Source organism: Bos indicus x Bos taurus, chromosome 13, assembly GCF_003369695.1.
Source record: "Bos indicus x Bos taurus breed Angus x Brahman F1 hybrid chromosome 13, Bos_hybrid_MaternalHap_v2.0, whole genome shotgun sequence".
In the NCBI taxonomy this organism is placed as follows: Eukaryota; Metazoa; Chordata; class Mammalia; order Artiodactyla; family Bovidae; genus Bos; species Bos indicus x Bos taurus.
This window is the reverse complement of record NC_040088.1, coordinates 79,665,705-79,689,409: the sequence shown is the minus strand read 5'-3', so window position 1 is coordinate 79,689,409 and position 23,705 is coordinate 79,665,705. Positions and strand designations below refer to the sequence as shown.

The 23,705-nt window shown below is 45.8% G+C and overlaps 1 protein-coding gene across 1 annotated transcript in view; it reads left to right on the top strand.

Moving 5' to 3' along the window:
- The window catches only part of SLX4IP (SLX4 interacting protein), a 218,814-nt gene that overhangs the window by 186,413 nt on the left and 8,696 nt on the right, over positions 1–23,705 (top strand). The window contains 1 exon segment of the mRNA XM_027560309.1: positions 6,139–6,227. Within this exon segment, the coding sequence (XP_027416110.1) occupies positions 6,139–6,227 (89 nt within the window).

Genomic DNA, 23,705 nt, shown 5'->3' with positions numbered 1-23,705 from the left:
ACAGTTCAAAAGCATCAATTCTTCTGCGCTCAGCCTTCTTCACAGTCCAACTCTCACATCCATACATGACCACAGGAAAAACCATAGCCTTGACTAGACGAACCTTTGTTGGCAAAGTAATGTCTCTGCTTTTGAATATGCTATCTAGGTTGGTCATAACTTTCCTTCCAAGGAGTAAGCATCTTTTAATTTCATGGCTGCAATCACCATCTGTAGTGATTTTGAAGCCCAGAAAAATAAAGTCTGCCACTGTTTCCACTGTTCCCCCATCTATTTCCCATGAAGTGATGGGACTGGATGACATGATCTTCGTTTTCTGAATGTTGAGCTTTAAGCCAACTTTTTCACTCTCCACTTTCACTTTCATCAAGAGGCTTTTGAGTTCCTCTTCGCTTTCTGCCGTATGTCATCTGCATATCTGAGGTTATTGATATTTCTCCCGGCAATCTTGATTCCAGCTTGTGTTTCTTCCAGTCCAGCGTTTCTCATGATGTACTCTGCATATAAGTTAAATAAGCAGGGTGACAATATACAGCCTTGACGAACTCCTTTTCCTATTTGGAACCAGTCTGTTGGTCCATGTCCAGTTCTAACTGTTGCTTCCTGACCTGCATACAAATTTCTCAAGAGGCAGATCAGGTGGTCTGGTATTCCCATCTCTTTCAGAATTTTCCACAGTTTATTGTGATCCACATAGTCAAAGGCTTTGGCATAGTCAATAAAGCAGAAATAGATGTTTTTCTGGAACTCTCTTGCTTTTTCCATGATCCAGTGGATGTTGGCAATTTCATCTCTGGTTCCTCTGCCTTTTCTAAAACCAGCTTGAACATCAGGAAGTTCCCGGTTCACATATTGCTAAAGCCTGGCTTGGAGAATTTTGATCATTACTTTACTAGCATGTGAGATGAGTGCAATTGTGCGGTAGTTTGAGCATTCTTTGGCATTGCCTTTCTTTGGGATTGGAATGCAAACTGACCTTTGCCAGTCCTGTGGCCACTGCTGAGTTTTCCAAATTTGCTGGCATATTGAGTGCAGAACTTTCACAGCATCATCTTTCAGGATTTGAAATAGCTCAACTGGAATTCTATCACCTCCACTAGCTTTGTTCGTAGTGATGCTTTCTAAGGCCCACTTGACTTTACATTCCAGGATGTCTGGCTCTAGGTCAGTGATCACACCATCGTGATTATCTGGGTTGTGAAGATCTTTTTTGTACAGTTCTTCTGTGTATTCTTGCCATCTCTTCTTAATATCTTCTGCATCTCTTAGGTCCATACCATTTCTGTCCTTTATCGAGCTCATCTTTGCATGAAATATTCCTTTGGTATCTCTGATTTTCTTGAAGAGATCCCTAGTCTTTCCCATTCTGTTGTTTTCCTCTATTTCTTTGCATTGATCGCTGAAGAAGGCTTTCTTATCTCTTCTTGCTATTCTTTGGAACTCTGCATTCAGATGTTTATATCTTTCCTTTTCTCCTTTGCTTTTCACTTCTCTTCTTTTCACAGCTATTTGTAAGGCCTCCCCAGATAGCCATTTTGCTTTTTTGCATTTCTTTTCTATGGGGATGGTCTTGATCCCTGTCTCCTGTACAATGTCACAAACCTCATTCCATAGTTCATCAGGTACTGTATCTATCAGATCTAGGCCCTTAAATCTATTTCTCACTTCCACTGTATAATCATAAGGGATTTGATTTAGGTTATACCTGAATGGTCTAGTGGTTTTCCCTACTTTCTTCAATTTAAGTCTGAATTTGGCAATAAGGAGTTCATGGTCTGAGCCACAGTCAGCTCCTGGTCTTGTTTTTGCTGACTGTATAGAGCTTCTCCATCTTTGGCTGCAGAGAATATAATCAGTCTGATTTTGTTGTTGACCATCTGGTGATGTCCATGTATAGAGTCTTCTCTTGTGTTGTTGGAAGAGGGTGTTTGTTATGACCAGTGCATTTTCTTGGCAAAACCCTATTAGTCTTTGCCCTGCTTCATTCCGTATTCCAAGGCCAAATTTGCCTGTTACTCCAGGTGTTTCTTGACTTCCTACTTTTGCATTCCAGTCCCCTATAATGAAAAGGACATCTTTTTTGGGTGTTAGTTCTAAAAGGTCTTGTAGGTCTTCATAGAACCGTTCAACTTCAGCTTCTTCAGCGTTACTGGTTGGGGCATAGACTTGGATTACTGTGATATTGAATGGTTTGCCTTGGAAACGAACAGAGATCATTCTGTCGTTTTTGAGATTGCATCCAAGTACTGCATTTCGGACTCTTTTGTTGACCATGATGGCTACTCCATTTCTTCTGAGGGATTCCTGCCCGCAGTAGTAGATATAATGGTCATCTGAGTTAAATTCACCCATTCCAGTCCATTTCAGTTCGCTGATTCCTAGAATGTTGACATTCACCTTGCCATCTCTTGTTTGACCACTTCCAATTTGCCTTGATTCATGGACCTGACATTCCAGGTTCCTATGCAATATTGCTCTTTAAAGCATCGGACCTTGCTTCTATCATCAGTCATATCCACAGCTGTGTATTGTTTTTGCTTTGGCTCCATCCCTTCATTCTTTCTTGAGTTATTTCTCCACTGATCTCCAGTAGCATATTGGGCACCTACTGACTTGGGGAGTTTCTCTTTCAGTATCCTATCATTTTGCCTTTTCATACTGTCATGGGATTCTCAAGGCAAGAATACTGAAGTGGTTTGCCATTCCCTTCTCCAGTGGACCACATTCCGTCAAATCTCTCCACCATGACCTGCCCACCTTGGGTTGCCCCATGGGCATGGCTTAGTTTCATTGAGTTAGACAAGGCTGTGATCCTAGTGTGATTAGATTGACTAGTTTTCTGTGAGTATGGTTTCAGTGTGTTTTCCCTCTGATGCCTTCTTGCAACACCTACTGTCTTACTTGGGTTTCTCTTACCTTGGGCGTGGGGTATCTCTTCAGGACTGCTCCAGCAAAGCGCAGCCGTTGCTCCTTCCCTTGGACGAGGGTTATCTCCTCACTGCCGCCCTTCCTGACCTTCAACGTGGGGGGACGAGGGGTATCTCCTCACTGCCGCCCTTCCTGACCTTCAACGTGGGATAGCTCCTCTAGGACCTCCTGCGCCTGCGCAGCCACGGCTCCTTGGACGTGTGGTTGGTCCTCCTGGCCACCACCCCTGGCCTCGGGCGTGGGGTTGCTCCTCCTGGCCGCTGCCCCTGGCTTCAGGTTTGGAGCGTGGAGTATCTCCTCTCGTCGCCCCCCCCGACCTCGGACACTGGGTATCTCCTCTCGGCCTACCTCCCTGAGCTCGAACGCAGGGTAGCTCCTCTCTGCCGTTCCTGTGCCATCGCAGTCTGGTACTCTCGGCCGCTGCCCCTGACCTCGGACATAGGGTAACTCCTCTTGGTCGCCACCCTTCGGGTATGGGGTCCTCATTTGATAGAACTGGCAATTTTGAATTCTAGTTCTTTTTTAAAAAAACTATTTTATTTATTTATTTAGCTGTGCTGGGCCTTAGTTGTGGCATGTGGGAGCTAGTTTCCTGACCAGGGATTGAACCTGGGCCCCTGCTTTGGGGGGGTTAGGGAGGTCTCTTGAATTCTGGTTCTGATTCACTGATGAGCTACTGTATTTCAAGATTGTCATGTTGGGAGAGGAAGTACAAATAATGAATTCTGTGGCTTCATTTCCCTTTCCAGAAAGCCGGAAACAGACTGGTTATCACTTATCTCAATAAGATGTTCTAAGCATTAGTGAATAAATATTAACTGCTTTGTTAACTTTGTTTTTCTGCCTTTTCAGTGTCCCATCTATAGTTACCTAGCCAGATAAAGCATCCATGTAGTGAAAGTGAAAGTCACTCAGTCGTGTCCGACTCTTTGCGACCCAATGGACTATACAGTCCATGGAATTCTCCAGGCCAGAATACTGGAGTGGGTAACCTTTCCCTTCTCCAGGGGATCTTCCCAACCCAGGGATGGAATCCAGGTCTCCAGCATTGTAGGCGGATTCTTTGCCAGCTGAGCCCCAAGGGAAGCCCAAAGCGTCCATGTGGGGTCAGAGGTTAAACACACCCAAGCCCCCTGCAATGGGGGTTTCTGCCTGAGGACCAAAAGGGAGAAACAGAACAGCATGTCAGGCCCCGGTTGCAGAGACTGAGCAGCTGCACGTCTTGTGGTGAGCTGTGAAGCACCAGGGCAGGGTTCTGAGCAGGGTAAGCGGAGCTGTTGTTGAAACTGCTAACCCACTTGCCCCAAGTAGAATGAGTTGGAGGAGAGAACGCGACCCCCAAGGAGACAGCAGGTGAGGAGAGAGTGGATCCCAGAACATCATTTTGATGTAATTTAGCCTCTCCAAGTGGTTGAGGCACTGACTGTGCAGGAGTCATGTGTCTGTGTAACTGACACTTTCACGCCTGTTCTCTGTCTCTGTCTCAGGGCCCTCCCACTGACATTTCTTGTGGGCAGTGTGCATTGTATGTAAAAGGCTTCACTTTCATGACTCAGAATAATAAAAATTGGTTACATCTAAAAGGAAGGCTTTCCCTTTTAGAAACAATTAGCTTTCTTTCCATTGTAAATACGATACATGTGTATTATACAAACACTGAGGCAGTTGTTTAGGCGCTGAGTCATGTCTGACTCTTCTGCGACCCCATGGACTATAGTCTTCCAGTCTCCTCTGTCCATGGGATTTCCCAAGCAAGAATACTGGAGTGGGTTGCCATTTCCTTCTCCAGTTCAGCCAGTGAAGTGAAGTGAAGTCGCTCAGTCATGTCTGACTCTTTGTGACCCCATGGACTGTAGCCTATCAGGCTTCTCCATCCATGGGATTTTCCAGGCAAGAGTGCTGGAGTGGGTTGCCATTTCCTTATCCAGGGGATCTTCCCGACCCAGGAATCGAACCCAGGTCTCCCACATTGCAGGCAGACACTGTACCGTCTGAGCCACCAGGAAGATCCAAGTAAGAAAAGGGGGAAGAGAAGACCCTCCCACTCCCCATCCCCCACCCCAGAATATTCACTGTCAACATGGGCTAAACGTCACTCCAGACATCACCCCAGAGGTCCATGGGGGCTGCGTGGATGAATAGAGAGATGGACAGACAGACAGAGAAGCAGGCACATTTACTATTCAATCATCCTTTCATTGAATGTTGAGGAGTCTGGTTCTGTGATTCATTTCACCTTCCCCACCCGGAAGTCAGTGGTTTTGCTTTAAGAAATTGTAATCATAGGTCGTTGCAACTGTGGTATAGTTGGACCGGCTTTCCTATTGCACATCTTTTAAAATTTATTTTATTGTTTCTGGCTGCGCTGGGTCTTTGCTGTGCGCAGTCTTTCTCTAGTTGTGGCGAGGGGAAGCTACTCTCTAGTTGCGGTGTACCAGGCTTCTCACTGCAGTGGCTTCTTTTGTGGCAGAGCACAGGCTCAGAGCAGGCTTCAGGAGTTCAGGCTTATGGACTCGAGAGCACAGGCTCAATAGTTGTAGTGCACATGCTTAGCTGCCACACCACATGTGCAGTCTTCCTGGACCAGGCATTGAACCCACATCTCTTCCATTGGCAGGCAGATTCTTAACCACTAGACCCCCCAGGGAAGTCCTTCTATTGCACATTTAACTGTTTCCTTAAGAATGATCATTAATTCCTAATCTCCAACACTGCTATTTTCATAGCCTGGTTCAGACTGGGAATTTGCCCGGCAGCCTAGGGAACCTCTCCAAGGCCAGGTGACTGAAGAGGGGAGAGGGAAACTAGCAAGAACACTGACAAGGTGTGTTTTCAGATTTCCTCCCTCTTCCTATGTATGTCTGAACACTCAGCAGTAAATGTTGATCCTGTCTCCCAAATGTGAGTCTGAACAGAAAACAGCAAACTGACCCAGGAGGAAAGCTGTGATGGCCCTGGGTGCCTGGGGCTTTCTAGGGATACCATGGTCCAGGGGCTCAGGTGGATCCATCTGCAGCCTCCTCCTCTGCCCCTGGAGCTTTGTGCTTGTCCTGTGCTGTTGATGGCAAACCCTGGAAGGAGGGGAGGGGAAAAGACACGTGTCTGATACGTACATGCTTATCAGTGTAAGGCAGAATTCTTGGACCAAGCATTTCTGTGTTCAAAGTCTTTTGATACCTCGAGTGATGTGATTTCTTTCCTTTTGTACAGAACTGCAAGTGTTTCCCGACAGGTTTGTGGTCTGTGTAAGTCAGCTTGCATTCAGTCGTGATCTTTCGGCAAGTCAGAGTGAAGATTTGGTATGTATTAAAAACTCTATAAGCAAATCTGCTTGAATGAAAAGTTACTGTAATAAATAGAACTGTTGAGCCCTCAATGCATGTTTTAAGGAACCAAAAATATCCTATTTTGCGTGATAATATTGATTCATTGATATGCTCTTTTTTTCCTGAAGACTTCTTGAGAATTTAGCGTGATCAGTAGTATAGCAACATAAAATGAGAAAGCACATACTACAAAAACCATGAAAATGCTTCTGATAGTATTTAAATGAAATATAAAGCATTCTTTAAATGAAGTGAGCAAAATCCACATGTTTCCACTGGAAGCTTTCATTGGGGTCAGTGGCTTTTGAATTCTATTCCATGGTGAATCACTGACATTTTCATGGAAACCAGTACTTTTCCCCAATGTGCTGTTTCTTAGCTGATAGGATTTGTTTTCCCTCTCTTTTCTTGTGCTCAATTTTGAGCTCCGTCAATCTTATTTCTGTTTCAGCAGAGCTCTTTATGCAGACAAGTAGATTCTGAAAATTCACTCCTAATGTTATAGCTTACAGCCTTGTCTTTTAAGCTTAGCACATACATTTGAGAGTCTCCGTGGGGTGTGTGTGTGTGTCTTGCTGCAGTCACAGCCCAATCTGTCTGAGCTTACCTCTGTACCAATTTTTGTTTTTCATATTTTTGGACTTGTGACTTGAAACTTTAACAAAAAGGAAAAAGCGTCTAGCAGACCTTGAACCTGGACATGATATATGTCATGATTATTATGCTTCTAAAATAATTTGTGAGGATATTAGATTACCCCTTATGTTTGTTATCTTTTAATCCATTTGAAATTTGGCCCTCATGGTCCAAAACCAGCTTCTTATCTCATCTTAAATAAATACATAAGAAAAGTGTTTTAGAGACTAGAAGGCTGAACAGAGACCCAAGAAGAGTCTTCTGAGGATTCATATTTAAATTTAGATACCTTTTCCAGAACAGGTGAGCCCTTCAGAAAATGCAATGAGGCACTTATTCCATCTAGCAGCTAAACTCTTAAGTATACACATTAAGTGCAATAAATGAAGCACATCTAGTGACAAGTGTTAAAAGTTTATTTCAGAAGCATTTCTAGAATGTTGAATTATCTTAGTAAATTAACAAATACTAAAGTAATAATGCTGCTGGCAAACAACTGTAATGTAATATAGCTTAACTGATTCTCAGACCAATGAAAACAGTGATTTGTGGTTCGAGAAGACAATTGTACCACAAAGTATTACTGTTTTCAGATAGAATACAGAAAAAATTAGATCTTGTATGACATGTAATATTAATACTTAATATTTTAAATTATTAAGGATGAGTTACAACATCTCCATACAAATGAAATATCATCCTCCTTAGGGGCACTGGTATTTGTACAGATGTAAGCTTTCTATAGCTGCTGTCATATAAATCTTATAATCTGGAGGACTTCCTAAATGTGAAGAATTTTCATTATGAAAAGTTGACTGGTCTGAGCGTTTTGCACAAGCCAGTTCCGTTTTCTTATCTTCGAAATGTTCTGATATCCAGGGATAACACTGGTAGCTCACCAAGTCAGCTTATGAGAAAAGTGCCATTTCCATCTTGAGGCTCTTTCACTGTTTTGCATGCTTCCCTTTAGCTGTGGTCAGCCTTCAGCTTCCCTTGTCCCCACCTCTGACCATCCTTCACATGCACACTTCCCTCGGTCAGCTAATGCTGGGCACTGACGGGGCAGCTTCAATCCCTGGCACCTCCGAGCCCCTCTCTGTGTGTCCAGCCCACCTGTGCAGCCCCTCCTCGTGGTCCTGTCCCCCATTTCCTTTCAGCGCCTGCTCCAGGAATAATAGCACACCCAAGTCAAGCAGGGGGCCCTGTCACCCACAAATGCCCCATCCAGCCAAGACCCTAGTCCTTCCGTCCCAGGTGCCTCCGAGTCAGTCCTCCCTGACGCTTGGCCTCTGCAGAGCCCTCCCCGTCCCGGCTACGTGAAGATCAAAGAACACCTTTCCCTGCCAGGATGGCCTCCTGCTGGTAGACGCCCGTGGGGTCTGGCCCTCCTCTGACTAGCCCTTGAACTTCCTTTGTCCCTTAAAGCTTTGGATCATTTTATCCGTTCACAGGGACACTCGCCCCAGGGCCAGATCCATCTCGTTTCTCTCAGTAGTTACTTTCCAGGAACTAGGGGAGGCCTGGGAGTGGGCTTCCTGACTGGCGTATTGGAGCCGTTTTGGGGAAGAACATCAATCATTTGTCCGGTAACTGTTGACTTCGCTCCCTCTTCCCCAGCTGCAGAAGTGGCGGGGGAGAGTGGGCACCGGGCAGAGCCTGGCCGCCTTACTTGTGCTGTGGCCCCAAGTAGAGGTTGCTTCCTCCTACCCCTTTCCTCTTTTCCTATCGGATCTTCAGTGTTGAAGTGATGACTGGCTGGAAAACCTGGGAGCGTCTGTTCAGAGCTGCTCCGCCTGGATGCAGGGCAGCCCAAGAGAGCAGCCGTGCCAGACGAAGGAGCGCCCAGGGAGCACCCCACCTTTGGGGGCCGAGTGAGTGCAGCCACGCTGCTGCCCAGCACTGGGAAGGTCTGTCTCCCGCCCTGCACGAGGGCCCCATGCGGGGAGGCGCTCCGTGTTGCAATAGCTCTGTCCCTCATGCCCTCATGCCAGGGATGTGGGAATCGTGCTGTGTACTTTGGGAAGAAAGGGCATGATTACGGGATGAGTCACTGTATTTTTCTTACTACAGTTTCTCATAAGAAATCTCGAAGCCCTTATAGTCTCAGTTTTGGAACTATTGCTAGAAGTGGGTCCTTTTGCAGTTTTTACCTTTAGTTTCAAAGTTTTGCTTTTCCCCCACCTTCTTTTTCTTAAAAATATGAACAGCAGGAAGCTCAGCAATGTTGTCTTGCATGTTTACAAACCCAAGTCCCTGTGTCAAGACTGCTTTCTCTGATGTAAAGCCTGGGAACCTTTGGGAAAGTCAAAATTATTTCTCATTTTTATTATTCCTTTATTAAGGGAAATAACCAATAATAACTGAAGCCATAACTTTACTTTCCAAAGTAATAAGTTTATTGTGTAAATAATCACAGACCCATCTGGATCTGGGACATTTCAGAGTCAGCACAAAGCTGCTGTCTCACAGAGCGTTGGTTACAGCCACTCCTAGTCTCTGGTGGCCCTTCCCATCTGTTCTTACCATCACATTCTAACATAATTTGCTGAGTGCTGACTCTGTGCCAGGAACTCTGGCAGGCACTGCGGAAACAAAGAAAAAGAAAGAAATCATTCTTGCCCTCAAGGAGCTTACAGTCTTGCAGATCAAGGGCTGTGAAGGTGACCTGGCGACCCAAAAATTTTAATTTAGGTAGAGCCTCCCTTTTTTTTAAGGCGTATCCATTCTGTACCTTAATGGTTCATTTGGCCCCTCTCTACAATTCAGAAGGAAAGTTCAAAAGTCTTATTTTCTTTTAAACCTAAGCTGTAAAAACCTGTGATTCTTTGGGAAATTTAAAAAATGGTGTTTAATACTAGTGCTGCAGAAAAGTAGATGTGGGCGCTAAGATGTTTAGGCTGTCTTCCTCACCTTCCTTTGACATGTGACCAAGCTGTGAAAGCATCTGCCAGGAGTCTTCAGAAAGCACTACCCCTCGCCAGAGCATCCTCTCAGTGGAAGGGTTGCTGGCATGCCCGACAAGGGACAATAGTTAAGCACTAAACTATCGTTCAATCTTAAAGAACACTCCATCTAGTTTATGAGTATAAAATTGAAGTGAAAATGAGTCTAAAGAAGCAATAAACTGCCCTTGCCTGGGTTATTTTTAGCCTGGCTGTCCTATTTCTCAGTTGTGAGTAACTGAACCTCGGTGGGCCTTAGTCCTCCTGTCAGTCAAGGGAGAGAGTATCAGAGTATATCAAAAATCCTTTCTCACACTGTTTCTACCAGAAAAAGTGGATGAAAATACATCTAAATAAAAATCACAAAATAATTTTACACAAAAGAGCACTTGTAGCTTTAAAAGTTGAGATTGGAAAAAAAATTCAGGGGAGGATTATATTTTAATCTTAGGAAAGATAAATAGAAATTGAAACATTTTAGTCCTGAATTTTTTGTTGTTGATGTTCAATCACTAAGTCATGTCCAACTCTTTGTGACCCCGTAGACTGCAGCATGCCAGGCTTCCCTGTCCTTCACTATCTCCTGGAATTTGCTCAAACTCATGTCCATCGAGTCAGTGATGCCATCCATGTCGTCCCCTTCTTCTGCCTTCAATCTTTCCCAGCATTAGGGTCTTTTCCAGTGAATCAGCTCTTCGCATCAGGTGGCCAAAGTATTGGAGCTTCAGCTTCAGCATCAGTCCTTCCAAATGAATATTCAGGATTGATTTCCTTTAGGATTGATTAGTTTGATCTCCTTATAGAAGAAATAAAAGAATTTGTGTACTAACTTCATAACCCAACAACAGAATTCTTTAACTTTCATGAGCAAACTTCCATATAAGTTTAAAACAGATCATTCAAGAAAAGAACTCTTTTTTAATACCAAAAAAATTAATAAGTAGTGGATGATTTTTCTATGCTTTTCTTACTGTATCATAGACTTTAAGAATCCATTCTTCTTATTGTATTTCCTAAACAGTGCTAGTGGTAAATTATATGGAAGCCATTAACAAGAGATTCATGTAGCACTAGGAAATTTTCCTTGAGTGGGAAGAGGTAATTTCCATATTTCACATTTCCCACAGTGTTTTGAAGTTGGTTTTTTACTTAATAACAGCTTACCAAAATTGTACATGTTCACTGTACAAAAAATTTCAGAATCAAAACATATACAAAGAAAGTAAAAATTACCCATAACTCCCAACCCAAAGATAGCTTCTGTTAATGACCTAGTCTGCACTCCTCTATACTTCATACTTGATAACTGAGGTTGGTCTGTATTTAGTTAACAGGACCCATTCATTTGTGAATTGTGTGTTTATGTCCATTTTTCTATTGGTATTTTTGTATTTCACAAACTTCTTACTATATAAAAACTTCTTACATAGTAAGGAAAATAACTTTCAGTGAGTTTATCATTTTCTTTTCAATCACATGTCATTTTTGCTGCTTGGTAGATGTCTGTGTCCTCGACAGGGCCTGTGGATGGGCCGGATAAGGATGGGAACTATAGCAGCATCCATCACACACCTGTCCTGCGCTTCTGTGGATTGGCAGGGGAATGATCCTAATGGAAATGCTGTGTGTTGGGGGATGAAGATGCTCTTGGTTGGTCTGGTCTGTCTACAATAGTTTTTTTAGACAATGACAGAGACCATAAGAAAGCTTTTTCTCATGGAATATCATTTTTTTTTTAAAGATGAGCTATCCTTTGTTGGTATGGGACTTCCCTGGTGGCTCAGACGGTAAAGCGTCTGTCTACAATGCGGGAGACCCGGGTTCGATCCCTGGGTTGGGAAGATCCCCTGGAGAAGGAAATGGCAATCCACTCCAGTACTATTGCCTGGAAAATCCCATGGACAGAGGAGCCTGGTAGGCTACAGTCCATGGTTTCGCAAAGAGTCAGACACGACTTAGCGACAGGGCAGGGCTATCCTTTGCTTGTATGTTCCAGTAGCCTGATCTTTTGTTCTCCTTTCCTAATAATAAAATTCTCCCAAACAGTTAGCCAGCAGTGTTTGTTAATGAGTTGTCTCCTGTCCCCTATTTCCAGCCCTCCAAAGGAATCTGCCCTGGCCGAGTTAGAACAGGAAGGATAGATAATTTAGCGTAGAAATTGGCTTGGTTAGAATAGTTAGAGAGGGTAGATAGAATGGGGAAGATCAAAAGGGTAGTTAGAATAGGCTGTGTCTATGCCCCCTGATCCTTTGTGCCTTTGCCCCATCATGTACCTTCCCTTCTGAGAAACCTATTGTCTCCCTTTGATGACCACTTAGATGATTGATTGACTTAGGAAAAACATGACAGGGAATAAAACAAGTGAAATGGGGACCTGACTTTGACCACCACCTCTCCCCTCACTCACTTGATGACCTTGGACAAAGCATTTGGCTTCTTGGGATTTGTTAAGCAGAAGTAAAAGTGATGCCCGGGACTTCCCTGGTCCAGTGTTAGAATCCTCCTTCCAGTGCAGGGGACTCAGGTTCAATCCCTGGTCGGGGAACTGAGATCCCATACGCCTTAGGGCAACTAAGACTGTGCCCTACAACTACTGAGCCCTGGTGGCACAACTGAAGAAGCCTGCGTGCTGCAACAAAGACCCAGGCAGTCAAAAAAAAAAGAAGTAAAAGTGATGCCTGCCATGCAAGTGAAACGATGAATATAAAAGTGTCTTGTAAATTCTAAAGTGCTGATGCAGTAGTAATTATCATCACCATCATCATCTCATCATTCCCGTCCACCATTCTTCCTATTCTTAACCTGAAGAAGAGCTCATTTAAGTGCCATTAATGCTAGATGAAATTAAAAGACGCTTACTCCTTGAAGAAAAGCTATGACAAACCTAGACAGCGTATTAAAAGGCAGAGACATTACTTTACCAACAAAAGTCCATATAGTCAAAGCTATGGTTTTTCTAGGAGTCATGTATGGATGTGATAGTTGAGCCATAAAGAAGGCTGAGCACCCAAAGGTTGATGCTCTCAAACTGTGGTGTTGGACAGGGTTGTTGAGAGTCCCTTAGACACCAAGGAGATCAAATCAGTTAATCCTAAAGGAAATCAACCCTGAATATCCATTGGAAGGACTGATGATGAAACCGAAGCTCCAATACTTTGGCCATCTGATACAAAGAGCTGATTCAGTGGGAAAGACCCTGATGCTGGGAAAGATTGAGCACAGGAGAAGGGAATGACAGAGGATGAGATGGTTGGATGGCATCATCAACTTGATGGACATGAGTTTGTGCAAGTTCTGGGAGATAGTGAAGGACTGGGAAGCCTAGCATGCTGTAGTCAGTCCATGGGGTCACAAAGAATCAGACATAACTTAGCGACTGAACAACAACAATACCAGATTAGCAAAGAGCTAAACACCTTACCCTCTGTGCTAGTGAGCTTCTGAAGAAGCTCAGTTCTTATTTTTCATCTCATTTGCCAACCCAGCATCATTTTGCAGCTATAAAAACTAACGTACCAGAGAGTTAAGTGACACATCCTCGTTTAGCCAGCAAGTCGGTGATGGACAGAGGGACACAGCAAAAGCATAAACTTGTGACCTCCTGTGGGAGCTCTGCTCACCACCATCCACAGGGGGAGGAGGGAGAGAAGAGACCACCCACTTAAAATGCCTTTCTTTCCAGTAGCTGCCAGTAGACTCCCAGTGAGACGCTGCTTTGGAGGAAGGACCCGGCCACTGCTCTAAGGTGCAGAGGAGTTGGGAAACAGCAGATTTTTCAGGCTGGGTTCCTAAAAGTGCACACAGCCCCTAGAACACCCACTGTGAGAGAGCACAGACCGAGACGACGTGCAAGGGGATCCTGTCGGGAACGTTCATTAGTAAACAGATGATTTAGAATTCGGTGCTTCCTTTCCCAAGCAAGCAAGGCTGTATGTGGGGCGAGGTTCCCAGACTTGTCCACAGAAGCCGTTGCTATCATGAGATTGGAGACTTGGAAAGGGGGTCTCACTGTCTGTTCGAGGGAGATGGGAAGAGCTGTTCCTTCTGTATCCCTGGGCAGAGGGCCAGCTCTGAGCAGAATTGTGAAATGAGACAGTCATCTAATGGCTTTGCTCAGGCTCTCACGCCTCTTTCCCACCAACAGCCAGGCTTGTAGTGGGCCTCGCTGGCCAGGCCTGCCACCCGCCTGCTGTCCTGAGCGTTTCCTCACCTCTTTCCTCTCCCATCCTGTCCAGACCCACCTGCTCGGCCACAGGAGACGCTAGGGTAAAGATAACCACCACCAATGAAGGACTGGTGACCTTCCTGCGGGTGCTGACAGTTTGCAGCCCCAGGCTTCTGTGCCGGAAGGTATTTTTGAATAAGAGGTAGAGTAGTTCTGCCGGGGTGATTGCCATTAAGTTTCTATTTTTCACAGCTGTTTCCCTTCAACTTTTAAACTGGGTATTATTAACCTCTGATTCATGAATCATCTGAATTTTTTTTTAAAGGGGGATATGAATTTTTATGACCAGTGCATTTTCTTTGCAAAACTCTATTAGTCTTTGCTCTGCTTCATTCCGTATTCCAAGGCCAAATTTGCCTGTTACTCCAGGTGTTTCTTGACTTCCTACTTTTGCATTCCAGTCCCCTATAATGAAAAGGACATCTTTTTTGGGTGTTAGTTCTAAAAGGTCTTGTAGGTCTTCATAGAACCGTTCAACTTCAGCTTCTTCAGCATTACTGGTTGGGGCATAGACTTGGATTACTGTGATATTGAATGGTTTGCCTTGGAAACGAACAGAGATCATTCTGTCGTTTTTGAGATTGCATCCAAGTACTGCATTTCGGACTCTTTTGTTGACCATGATGGCTACTCCATTTCTTCTGAGGGATTCCTGCCCGCAGTAGTAGATATAATGGTCATCTGAGTTAAATTCACCCATTCCAGTCCATTTGAGTTCGCTGATTCCTAGAATGTTGACATTCACTCTTGCCATCTCTTGTTTGACCACTTCCAATTTGCCTTGATTCATGGACCTGACATTCCAGGTTCCTATGCAATATTGCTCTTTACAGCATCGGACCTTGCTTCTATCACCAGTCACATCCACAGCTGGGTATTCTTTTTACTTTGGCTCCATCCCATCATTCTGTCTGGAGTTATTTCTCCACTGATCTCCAGTAGCATATTGGGCACCTACTGACCTGGGGAGTTTCTCTTTCAGTATCCTACCATTTTGCCTTTTCATACTGTTCATGGGGTTCTCAAGGCAAGAATACTGAAGTGGTTTGCCATTCCCTTCTCCAGTGGACCACATTCTGTCAGATGTCTCCACCATGACCTGCCCACCTTGGGTTGCCCCACGTGCATGGCTTAGTTTCATTGAGTTAGACAAGGCTGCGGTCCTAGTGTGATTAGATTGACTAGTTTTCTGTGAGTATGGTTTCAGTGTGTCTGCCCTCTGATGCCCTCTTGCAACACCTACCATCTTACTTGGGTTTCTCTTACCTTGGGCATGGGGTATCTCTTCACAGCTGCTCCAGCAAAGCGCAGCCAATGCTCCTTACCTTGGATGAGGGGTATCTCCTCACCGCCGCCCTTCCTGACCTTCAACATAGGATAGCTCCTCTAGGCCCTCGTGTGCCCACGCAGCCACGGCGTGGGGTTGGTCCTCCTGGTCACTGCCCCTGGCCTCTGGCATGGGGTTGCTCCTCCCGGCTGCTGCCCCTGGCCTCGGGCTTAGGGGCATGGGGTATCTCCTCCCGCCCGCTGCCCCTGGCCTCGGGCTTAGGGGCGTGGGGTATCTCCTCCCAGCCGCTGCCCCTGACCTCGGACGCGGGGTAACTCCTCTTGTCGCCGCCCCTGACCTCAGACGCTGGATATCTCCTCTCGGGCACCCCCCCCCCACCCTGCCCCGACCTCGGACGTGGGGTAGCTCCTCTCGGCCGTTCCTGCGCCGTCACAGTCTGGCACTGTCGGCCGCTGCCCCTGACCTCGGACATGGGGTAACTCCTCTCGGCCGCGCTTAGCGCACCCATCGCAGCCGCCTGGGCTTTAGCGCACCCGTCGCAGCTGCCTGCGCTTTAGCACGCCTGTCACAGCCACACGCTAGTAAAGTAATGCTTAAAATTCTCCAAGCCAGGCTTCAGCAATATGTGAAATGTGAACTTCCTGATGCTCAAGCTGGTTTTAGAAAAGGCAGAGGAACCAGAGATCAAATTGCCAACATCCGCTGGATCATGGAAAAAGCAAGAGAGTTCCACAAAAACATCTATTTCTGCTTTATTGACTATGCCAAAGCCTTTGACTGTGTGGATCACAATAAACTGTGGAAAATTCTGGAAGAGATGGGAATACCAGACCACCTGATCTGCCTTTTGAGAAATTTGTATGCAGGTCAGGAAGCAACAGTTAGAACTGGACATGAAACAACAGACTGGTTCCAAATAGGAAAAGGAGTACGTCAATGCTGTATATTGTCACCCTGCTCATTTAACTTATATGCAGAGTACATCATGAGAAACGCTGGACTGGAGGAAACACAAGCTGGAATCAAGATTGCTTGGAGAAATATCAATAACCTCAGATATGCAGATGACACCACCCTTATGGCAGAAAGTGAAGAGGAACTAAAGAGCCTCTTGATGAAGGTGAAAGTGGAGAGTGAAAACATTGGCTTAAAGCTCAACGTTCAGAAAACGAAGATCATGGCATCTGGTCCCATCACTTCATGGGAAATAGGTAGGGAAACAGTGGAAACAGTGTCAGACTTTATTTTCTTGGGCTCCAAAATCACTGCAGATGGTATTGTACCCATGAAATTAAAAGATGTTTACTCCTTGGAAGGAAAGTTATGACCAACCTAGATAGCATATTCAAAAGCAGAGACATTACTTTGCCAACAAAGGTTCATCTAGTCAAGGCTATGGTTTTTCCAGTGGTCATGTATGGATGTGAGAGTTGGACTGTGAAGAAGGCTGAGCGCCGAAGAATTGATGCTTTTGAACTGTGATGTTAGAGAAGACTCTTGGGAGTCCCTTGGACTGCAAGGAGATCCAACCAGTCCATTCTAAAGGAGATCAACCCTGGGATTTCTTTGGAAGGAATGATGCTAAAGCTGAAACTCCAGTACTTTGGCCACCTCATGCGAAGAGTTGACTCATTGGAAAGGACTCTGATGCTGGGAGGGATTGGGGGCAAGAGGAGAAGGGGATGACAGAGGATGAGACGGCTGGATGGCATCGCTGACTCGATGGACGTGAGTCTGAGTGAACTCCGGGAGTTGGTGATGGACAGGGAGGCCTGGCATGCTGCAATTCATGGGGTTGCAAAGAGTCGGACATGACTGAGCGACTGATCTGATCTGATCTGATCTGATGAATTTTTATGTTTTTCTGGCGAAACTATAACAGCTCTCCTTTAGTTTTCAGAGTGCTCGATGAGCACCCTCCCTTCTTAAGAAGCACTCATTGCAAACCTACATATTTTCTCGAGCGTCCAAATTTTGTCACACTTGTGTGGCACCAGAGACTCAACTCTAAGGCCCCAGGTTGTTTAGGATTTATCGTTAGGCTCTCGAGGGTTAGATAAGTATAAACTGGAAAATCCCTATGAAATGTGTACTGCCTGCAAGATCACTTCCTTGATTTTTTTTCACTAATTTCATTTTCAGGTTAGCATTCTTTGCAGCTATTTTATTGGTACTCCCAAAGGTCTGTACAAGATAGCTTCATAGTCATTAATTCAGAAGACATGAAAACTTTTAAAAAGTATTTAAAATTTAAAAAAAAAAAACATGCTAGGGGGTCTGCTGTTAACCCAAGTGGCAACATCATCAGCAAACGTGTGCTCCTCTTCCCCTTAGAGACGTGTCCTTTCTTGTGAGGGTAGAGAAGCAGAGGGACCAGGGGCCAGAGGAGCCTGCTGAAGCAGAAAGGCTTCCCGCTCACAGTGGGAACTAGGCTGATGACAAGGCCTCATGGTCGTCAGTGTCCTCATCTCTGAGATGGAGGAGGGCGTGTCTGCCAGCGGGGCATCCCAGGAGGACTGGTCCCTCTCCAAGTGCTTCTCTCTATAGCGTCTCAGGACAGCTGCCCTCCACCATTATCACGTGTAAAGAAAGCATCTGCTGGCCACAGTGGGATCCAGAAGATTACACTTTGCTCTTCATTTCCCTGTGTTTGCTGTGGTTCCAGTGAGTCAATGCACCCATGTCTATTCCTGTATTTCTTTTCATTGTTGATGACTGCTCCATCCCACCTGATTTTTCCTTTTCACTGCCTTCACTTATTAAATATCAAATAATGTAAGAAAATCTTAGAAGTGAAATTTGGGAGAGACAGACCTCTTCCTCATTTTAGGACCATGGCTTCTACATGGCCGTGTTGCATCGTAGTCCAAGGCTGTAGTCATTGTCGTAGTTCACGCTCTACTTGGGCTACTTGGAATTCATCAGGCATCACACAAGAATAACTTTTCTTTGTGCTTTTATTATTGTAAAGTCATGAAAAACTGAAAGTAGTTTGTTTATTACTTTAATATTAGTATTTGCCCCCCCAAATAAGCTAATAAGATATAACTTTTGCTTTGCTTTTTAAAAGAAATTTTTAAAATTTATTTTTGGCTGTACTGGTTCTTAATGGCTATGCACAGGCTTTCTCGTGTTGCAGTGAGTGGGGGCTCGCCTCTCGTTGTAGTCCATGAGCTTCTCATTGTGGTGTCTACTCTTGTTGCAGAGCATGGGCTCTAGGCATGCAGGCTAAGTAACTGTAGCATACGGGCTTCATTACCCCTTCGCATGTGGAATCTTCCTGGACCAGGGATCCAGCCCCTGTCCCCTGCATTGGCACATGGATTCTTGACCTCTGGACCAACAGGGAAGTCCCTGCTCTGCTTTTAATTGTTTGCAAAAGACTTTTATTGTTTGTGAAGGGCTGTTGCATACAATAGCTTGTTCTGTGCAGCAAACCCAAGAAGAGATGATATCAGCCTTAAACCTTTTAGTTTTCAAAGAACAGGAAGGCTAACTAAATGTTAGGAAAAAAAGGAAGGTTTTTGGCTCGTGTGCCTCAAAAGCCCACACTGTGAGTATGTTGATCAGAGGCACAGACTTTCATCAGGACTGTTGCTCACAATCCATTGGGTCTGCCTTCCACACTGTTTGACACATGCTCAGCCTGTGTGTGGTAGTGGTCCTGGTGGCTCCAGGTTCATGGCAGAAGAGAGCAGGCCCCAGCAGTCCATGTGTCTCTGTGAGGCTCACAAATTCTGGACTCGACTGGCCTGGCCTGGGTCACAGACCCACCTCTGGAGTCAGGCTTGGACACGAGACCTCCTGAAATGCCTGGACATTAGAAGGACCTTGGGGACATGATTCCCTAAGAGAGAAATCCATTTCCAGGAGATGGTGAGTGCCCACTGTGTAACTATCATTATCCCCCCACTTAAAAAAAAAAGTAGATGAGGAAACTGATGCTCAGAGAAGACAAAGGGCCTGTCTGGACGCCACAGTGACATAGTGACCAAGACAGCAGATGACCCCGGGCACATGGGGAGGGTGCTGTAGGGGACCAGGCCTTCTTCCTCAGTCCTGGCCCAGCTAGATGTGTGGCTCGAGACACTTAGCCGCTTGGGCCTCGTGCCATCAAATAGGGACACAGCCTGTCTGTCAATCTCAGTGAGGCCCCAGTGAGGGGTGGGAAAAGGACTTTAATCACATAAGCTTCCTACAGATGGAAAGCATCCTTCACCTTCTTATAAACCCATGTGGTCTGTGCAGGCATCAGATTTTCTTTCACAACAACGTCAAGAAAACATGTTCAGTCCTTTCCAGTTTCCAAAGTGTGCTTCATATACCTCGCTGCGGTTAAATTCCCTACACAATCGTGAACCAACTCTAAGGGACTTCAGGAACCGGCTCTGGGACCAGCCATCAAGGGGTCCGTTCCTTGGCCTCTGTCCCCTTCGCCTCTGTGCTCCACCCCGCATCCCGGGAGCATGGAGCCCGTCTGATCGGTTCTGGGTGTTCCATTCTCAGCAGATGTGATTATGAGGAATTCAGAGACAGCCACGTTATGACTGTAACTTAGGCTGCATGTTCTACTAGTCCATGAATTACCTACTTCTAAAATATCCTGGTTGAGTTGTTAATTATTTTCATTTGGGGGTAAATAAAATAGAATCCGAAGAAACTCGTATATAAAACCATGAGAAAATGGATCCAAGTCTGAGAAGATCAAGACTGCGAGTACCATACTGCTACATTAAGTGTTACTGTGAGAAAAGTTCTTAACAACACTGAGGGTCTTTTCTTCCCCTTCTCCCATTATTGCCTTCATACCTTGCAGGATGTTTTACAGTCCTGGACACAAGCATTTGGCGGCTCTGTCATACCATCTAGCTGGGGCTGAGAGGGGGGCCTGTGCTCCAGGCAGCAGGTGGGCGGTGTGGCTGGTGTGGGCTGTGACACTCGTGCCCACACAGTGCCTGACCTCATGGCCTTCAGGCTCTGTGCACCTCGGCTGGCACTGATATCCTGGGGGCCTGCAGCATGACATTCCCAGCACAAGCCACAGTCTCAGGTGAGCAGCGCTTGGCCATGCTGCTCGTCCGCCAGTGGGACGTGATAGTGACAAAACTCCTCGTCTCCCCAAACGCTTTTGAAGGTGGCATTGGTGAATACACAGAAGCAGTGCCTGGCACTCAGTTTCAGGTTCGCATGTAGTGGGTGGTCACTTCTGGCCAGATATGCCTGCTCCAGAGTCATCCCTAACTCCATTACCCACCTGGCCCACAGCTACCACCCTGTGTCTCTGCTTCCCCTATACTGCAGAACTCCTCAAAGGTGTCATCCACACCTGTGCTGGCCAGTGCTGTGGCCACCAGCCACATCTGGCTGTTAAGAGAGTGAGAAAGTACTGGAAGTGTCTAATACACCCCAGATTTCATAAGCAGTCCACAAAGGTAAACTCTGTCAGTAATCGTATATTGATCACTTGTTATGAAGATAACATATGGATTCCTTGGTGGCTCAAGGGTACAGAACCCACCTGCCAATGCTGGAGACATGGGTTCAATCCCTGGGTTGGGAAGATCCCTTGGAGAAGGAAATGGCAATCAACTGCAGTATTCTTGCCTGGAGAATCCCATGTATCAGAGGAGCCTGGCAGGCTACAGTCCGCAGGATGACAAAAGAGTCAAACATGACTCAGTGACAACAACAGTGTGTTATTGAAAACTGGTGTCATCGATTTCCTGTTTTTCATGGGTCTCTGGGAGATTTAGTTACCTGCACAGCTCAGCTTGTATTTCTACTTGAGAGTCCTTGTCTCCACTGTGCCTCCGCTTCACTCTTGAACCCCTTCCAGGTACACTTAGGTCCCAGCACTTCACCAAAAATAACTTTTGTCAAATCACCCTCTACTAATGACTTTTCAGTCCTAAATGTTCAGCAGGCTTAGACGTGGTTTTCACTGTTGATGAAGCCCTTTCTCCTGTTGCCTCCAGGGACACCAGGTTACCTTGCCTCTTCCCTCTCCTTACTGAAAATTCCTTCCTAGTCTCCTTTCTGAATCCTCCATGTCTTCTCAACCTCTGTTTTCTCACCCAAGGGCACTCCCCCTGCAGCTCATCCACACAAAGCCTTTAAGTGCCTACCACCTCTGTGGACTTCCCAGCTTGGTGTCTGCAGACAGAACTCTCTGGAAGCTGTAGCTTAACCACCTGCTCAGCATCTCCATTTAGACATCCAGGACAGCTCTGAAAGCCTACATACCTAAAACGGGCTTCTTGGTTTCATTTCCCCAAGCCTGCCCCACCCCCAGTACTTCCTATATTAGTAAAGGGTAACTTCCCTCATCCAGCTGTTTAAACCAGTACTTCTTGTATGGTTAAAGGGTAACTTCCTTCATCCACAGATCGTGGAGTTATCCTCAACTTTTTTTCTTCTTCTCACTTTTTGTATATAGTCCATCAGCTCATTCTGTTGGGTCTCCTTGATTTCCGATCAAACTACTTCTCACCACCACCTGCCTCCTCCAAGACCTGTCATCCTCAGATGGACCATTACAGTAGCCTTATCACTGGCCTCCCTGCCTCCACCCTTGTCCCTCCATTATACCCAAGGTGATCCTTTCAAAATACCAAGTCACTTTTCTTGGGATCTTCTAGTGGCCTTACCGTCATCATCAACACATACACACCTACACACAATATGTGTGCACCTCACCCCTGTTCCCTGATCCCTGCCCCTCTTCTTCATAAGTGGCCCACCCTCCACACAGATCTCTGGGAAAAGCTGTCCTTCATACCTACCACAGTCTTCCCTGACCACCCAGCGACCCCTTCGAGGTATGTTTCTCCTCGTGACACCGTCAGCGCCTGACACTGTCTGTCTGCTTGCTGTCCTCCCCGCTGGAATGGGGACCCCATGAGAGGAAGAGCATGTTCTGTGGGTCCATGTACTTTCCAGGTCTAGGTCCTCAAGGACCTCCTGCAGCGGCTGGCCCTGAGTCCAGTGGTGCCGACTGGATGACTCTGCTCAGTTTTCAGTTTCACACCCTTGTAGGACAAGAGTTTAGTAACTCTGCCGGGCATCAGGATCACTGCGAAACTTACCTAAAATTCACATGCCCTCACCCCACCCCACTTTGGAGACCCAAAATGCAGTAGATTCTGGGGTAGACTCCTGCATGTTTTTGAACAAGCTCCTCAGGTTATTTTGAGGCCTGATACACCTGGGCCACCCTCTACCAGATGCTGCCGCAGTGAGCAACTCTACACTGTGTACCTGTCACTCTGCTCTGAGGATCGTATTTCCATGTGTTATCAGCAGTCCTTGAGTCACCTGGGAACCTAAATATAGCTCTCGTAGCCCCACCCCAGATCTTGTGAGTCAGAACTTCCAGGGATGGGTCTCAGGAATCTTTTTTTTTTTTGAAGCCTCTGAGAGCCTTTGGGAGGCCCAGTTGTGCTGTGTGCCCTCCTGGAGGAGGATGTAAATTAAGAGTGAGTATTTTTAATGTCTTTTTAGGCCAGCTTCACTCCCCATCCCTCATTAATCCAACAGTATCCTATTCAAAAGTAGTTGTACTCAAGTAAGTAAATCCTTGATTTGTCCACGATTTAAACTTGCTCTGTAATTTGAACATCCACCAGTGTTTCTAACTATTGGGTTGGCCCAAAAGTTCATTCAGGTTTTCCCTGAATGAACTTTTGGGCCAACCCAGTACATTGCAACACAGCCTCATTCTGGTGGCTACTTTCTTTGTCATCTTTTGTATTTAAGAATTTAAAATATGTCTCCCAGGTTGGACTGGACAGCACTGGAGGTAATGCCTACCCCACCATACTCAGATTCACCTGCTCAGCCTTCGCATTGAACCCGTGGTGGAGCACGTGGCTTTGGCTGTCCTCAACTTCATATGCATACACTCTCTGGTCTCCAGAGCATCCCCAGGGATGGAGGCAGTCCTGACTACTTGTTCTGGGCACCCACATGAGCTGCTCAAGCTGCTGAGGAGGGTGTCTCCCTAATTAGACTTCTGGGTCCAGTAGCCTTGCCCTACTGCTGTTTGTTTTTTTTCCTGAAACTGTATGTGGACAGCTTTACAAGCCAACCCAAATTCCATGGACAGATGAGCCTGGTGGGCTACAGGTCATGGGTCACAAAGAATCAGACATGACTGAGTGGCTTACACTTTCACTTTCACGGGTGGAAATTTTTAAAACCACAATCCTCAACGTACTACCAAAGATAAATAATTGAGAGAGGGGGCTGGCCATAGTTGCAGCATTGTATTCCTTAGCTGGACTCCAAGCTAGCATCCAAGTGGTGAGGGATCATGGTGATTGATGAGGGCCCAAAGCAATCCTCTTGGTTTACCTGTTTCT